The sequence below is a fragment of the Polypterus senegalus genome, chromosome 5 (genome assembly GCF_016835505.1).
Source record: "Polypterus senegalus isolate Bchr_013 chromosome 5, ASM1683550v1, whole genome shotgun sequence".
Taxonomy (NCBI): domain Eukaryota; kingdom Metazoa; phylum Chordata; class Cladistia; order Polypteriformes; family Polypteridae; genus Polypterus; species Polypterus senegalus.
The window spans coordinates 28602095-28606779 of NC_053158.1; the positions used below are offsets into that span (position 1 = coordinate 28602095).

A 4685-nucleotide genomic window follows, 5' to 3' on the forward strand; every position below is an offset into this window, starting at 1 on the left:
GCATTGCTTACAGGCAGCCTCTACATCTGACAATGGATGTTCTCCTCTTGCACACGGCATAGAAAAGGGAGATGCCTCTGAGTGACGGGTTTGTACCTAAGCACAGACAGTTACTACCATAAGAAAAAGTGTCCTGTAATATAGTCGGGATATAGTTAAAAGTCAGTCCTTTTCAGTCTGCTGGAGCCTATCCCAGCCAGCACAAAGCGTAAGACGGGAACAAACCCTAGACAAGTGCCAGTCCATCGGAGGGCAAACACACACACACATTCACCCCAACCACACACTAGGCCCAATTTAGGATCACCAATTCACCTAACTTGCATGTCTTTGGACTGTGGGAGTAAACCAGAGCACTTGGAGGAAACCTACATAGACACAGGGAGACCAAGCAAACTCCACACAGTGAGGACCCAGATTCTGAACCCTGCTCTCCTTACTGTGAGGTATAGTTAAAAGTGATATAGTTCATTGTTGTCATTCTTTCAAAATAAGCAATAAAAATATTATAATTAATAGTGCAGTACTTATCATTCATTAAGTGTGAATAATATTGTTAATGAGGACAGAATATAGGTTGAAATCAGATAATTCACCAACAGATTAATAAAGTTCACTGCTATTGATAAAAAAAATACTTGAATTGTGAAGGTCATTGATTTTTGTTATCTATTTACAAGGCCTTTTAAATTAATAAAGACAGCTAGCTGATGATGAGTAATTTTCCTTTTGCATTATATTGTTCTGTTGTATTTTCCTGCACTTTAACCTATTCTGTTTATCTTGTTTTATTTAATAAATTGTCGTTTTTATGATATACTTGGGTGGCTTGGTACCTTTCTGGGCATGTGGACTGCTCCATCTTATAACTATATGTATTTTCCGTGTATATAACTTACCATATATATGTACTGTATACAGCTATGTTACCTGTCAAAGATTTTTGCTTTATCTGAACCCTTAGCGTGCGTCCTACATCTTTCTTCAGTGTCCTTGTGTGTCTCAGCCTTTCCTGGCTGTTGTGTTTATCTCTCAGCCACATTCCTACTCTGCCATTTTGAAGCACGGTTTGCCTCCTGACGATTTTTTAACTATCGCCAATGACATACTGGCCCCCATTACCCGCTGGAAAAGCATCATTCATATTCTTGTAAATACTCCTTGTGTTTCAAGATGACTCTCAGCATTGCTCCTACTCCTTTCCTTCTTATCCTTATGTGTGACAACCTCTTACCTGGCACTTCCTGTCTCAATCGCATTTGACTGAACAGCAAAGGTGAAACTAACCAACCTGACTAAAGCCAAACTGACCAATCAGATCGCTCAGAAGGACCAAACACACACATACACACACACACACACACAAAGAAATGAGCATTTTATTATATGGTAGATATATACGAGAGGAAGTCATTAATTATTCACACGTTTGTGATCATTTTGTTTGGTTTGACCGTACAGCTTTCCCTGTGCACTTGTGGAAACATGTTGTGTCACAGTGGTAAATTTTCAACCTTGATCAGACAGTCTCTCTTATTGTTTTCTGGGAGTTACACAGCCACTCTGCTCCCCGTTTGCACCAAGGAAGCATGCTTTTTATGGGCTGAAGGTTTTTAAACCAAAACAATTTACATTGTTTTTGAAAGTATCTCCATCCACATGAAAATGAAAAATGCATATGATGTAGATATTCACCTGCACTGGGCATCCTTGAAGGGCCAGGAATGTTGCTGGCCACCGGATTTATCACAAAACTGTGGCAACTAGCAAATTATTTAAAATGCAATTTAGATGCACACAGGTAAACAACACAATAAGCAGCATGTAAAGCAATTCCTCTGTGTCTGCTATTTTGGATTATGCTTTTCTTCTGTGAATGGTGACATTGTAAAGAGCAGGATCCAGTTAGGGAAGGACTATGGAATAAACACAAACAGATTAGAACATATTCCATTTCCATTTCCATTTCCATTCCATGTCATATATTTCATGACATAAAAGTCTTCAAGGTACAAGAGTTTTCCAATCCAAGGGTCATATGTAAAATAATACATGACAAATCCAACAACAGTGTGACCCTCAGGGGTCTGAAGCTCTGTGGACACCTCTGCAACCATACAGTGGTAGAACGGGTGTTCACCGAAACCATCTTCAAGCAGTTCTTTCTCCGTCAAGACCACTTTATCCTCCATGTCTTCGTATTTTGCAAGTTCCTTTATGAGTCGCAGTATATCAGAGACGTCCATGGGTTCAGCCTTCCGCAATATATACTTGGCCATTTTCGTTTCTTACTTTTCTTCCCTTTTCGCACGAGTCCTTTGTATTTGAATAGAAGCAAGAGGTGTTTCTTCATTCGTTTCCCAGGTGTTTACCCCTCCGCAGTCAGTCTGGGATCCTGACCCCTTAGTTTAAGAAAAAAAGGGCGATTACATGCAAGTACCAAACAAGTGCACTACCTTCCCCAGGATTGGTTCCTGCCTTGTGCCCTGTGTTGGCTGGGATTGGCTCCAGCAGACCCCCGTGACCCTGTATTCGGATTCAGCGGGTTAAAAATGGATGGAGGGATGGAAGGTTAGAACATGCATAGAGTCTGCATTTAAAAGAAAGAAAAAAAAACTGCATTCACATGACAACGCAGAGGCTGCATTTTCAGACATATACAAGCAATAAGAGTGTTTTAAAAGTCTTCATTTTCAAGAATTGAAAACAACCGGGGTAGTGTGGAAGAAAAATGAGACTAACGTCTGGGCTTTTAATCGAAAACATAGTAGTGTGGATGGGGCCTTATAGCTTAAGATGTGTAGACTTATTCTGATCTTTATGCGTAAATATATGCTAGAGGGTGTTACATATTTCTTTTCTTTTAATTTAAAAATCTCTGCATCACAGATCGTGGGTTTAAGTGGCAACCCAGTCACTTCCTGTGTGGTGTCTGCACATTCTTACTGTGTTTTTATGAGTATTACTCTGGCTTTTTATAGATAATTAGCTACATTAAACTGGTACAGAATGAGAGAGGGTGTGAGTGCCAGCGTGCCCTGTGATAGACTGGAACCAGAGGGGTTTGATAAAATGGATAAAAATCTGTGAGAGGACTACGGTCACGTCGTCTGACATGTACACTGTATAAATTGACTTGAGTTAAGAGTGTTACACTGACTTGTGATCAAACACGTGTTAAGATTCAACCTTTCAATTCATAATTTTCATTATTGTTAATTTTCCACGCTATGCATATCGTTTGGGCTTGCAGTGACCTTTGCATGTATCTAAGTAAGAATATTTATTTTAATAATCAGTAGACATCTGTATTTATTCTGTCACAGTCTTCTCAAGAAAAACAGAGCACTTAGCTAAAAATGACTGGCATTTCCAGTCCAACTTTGTTGCCTCTCACACAAACGGGACCTTTTTATTTTATTTTTTTTCGTTCTTACTTCAATTTGCCCGTGTGTCAGTACTGATGTGCATTGCATTTAGAGCTGCCTCACAGTCATTAGCTTGTTGGTGGCTTCTCTGCATTTCCCAGGCAGCGCAGCTCATTGACTAGGAATACAGAGATCAGCTGGATAAATTAAGTTTGATTACAGGGGACAAGGTCATGAGCTGAATGGACACAGGTCGAACTGAAGGCGTCGCAGCAAGCTATTTTTTTCTCTGTCAGGAATTACCATGATTTAACAAGCAATCTTCTTTTTAATTTGCACAGTGCCAATTAAATCCGCTCCTCGATGAAAATGTCTTTTAGCATACAATCAAGGAAATGCAATGCACTTGAGTGCTTACGGAAGAAGAAGAAAAAAATTACAAACGATAAAAATAAAAATAAGAGAAAAGGAAAATCATCTGTAATTTCAGGCCTGCTTAGCATTTTTAAAATATTTTTGGTCATTAGCAAAAGTCAGTTGATTGAGTGATTTCCGATACATTGTCAAGATAAATTACATTCACTTAATTAGATCTACAGGAAGTATACCTAAGGAAGGGACAAGTATTAATTTAGGACTTTGTAGAAACTGACACTCCATCTTATGACCCTGAGGCTGTATTATTTGAGATCCCCCCTTGATGGAAAAATGTCTGTCTCCATAGCAATTACCTAAGTCTTTTATCAGTCATTTCTAAGAAAGAAAATTAGAGCAATTGTGTCAGGATAGTCATATGGGCAGAAATTGCACACTTATTCGGACCACTTATGTCTCTGACTTTGTTCCTGCTTGATGGCTGCTTTTGTTCCCTACTATGGCTTTGAAAGCTTGATTGGACTTGAGCAGATGTACTATCGTGTACCCGAAAGGGGGAAGCTTTTGTTTTCCTCACAGGCTCTTTTATTTTAACCTTAATTGAGTCTAAATTATACTTACCTTTTATTTAAGACAACAAATAAGCCTTTAAGAATAAATGAAATCAAATACTTTTGAAAACAAGCCCAGAAAAATAAGACACACAAGCACGCATATGCCGGCGCTTGCACTCACACAGGCAAATTCCCAGAAACTTGAGCATCATTTACTAATTAGCAAAGACTCGCCTGGAAATGTAAGTTTTAAAGAAGAGGCAAAGAAGGTGGCTAAATACCCTCAAAACAAGGGGGGAAAAATGCTCCGATACAGTTTCTTTTTTTTTTTCTTCTTTCTAATAACTCCGTTAAAAAAAAAATCACATGCTTCTAAGAATGCTGAATG

At 38.9% G+C, this 4685-nt stretch overlaps 1 protein-coding gene across 1 annotated transcript; it reads right to left on the minus strand.

The window, feature by feature from the left end:
• Positions 1-1916: 1916 nt before the first annotated feature.
• LOC120530076 (diamine acetyltransferase 1-like) lies at positions 1917-2279 on the minus strand. The gene has a single exon (XM_039754221.1). The coding sequence runs from the start codon at positions 2277-2279 to the stop codon at positions 1917-1919; it is 363 nt and encodes a 120-aa protein (XP_039610155.1).
• Between the last annotated feature and the right edge of the window lie 2406 nt (positions 2280-4685).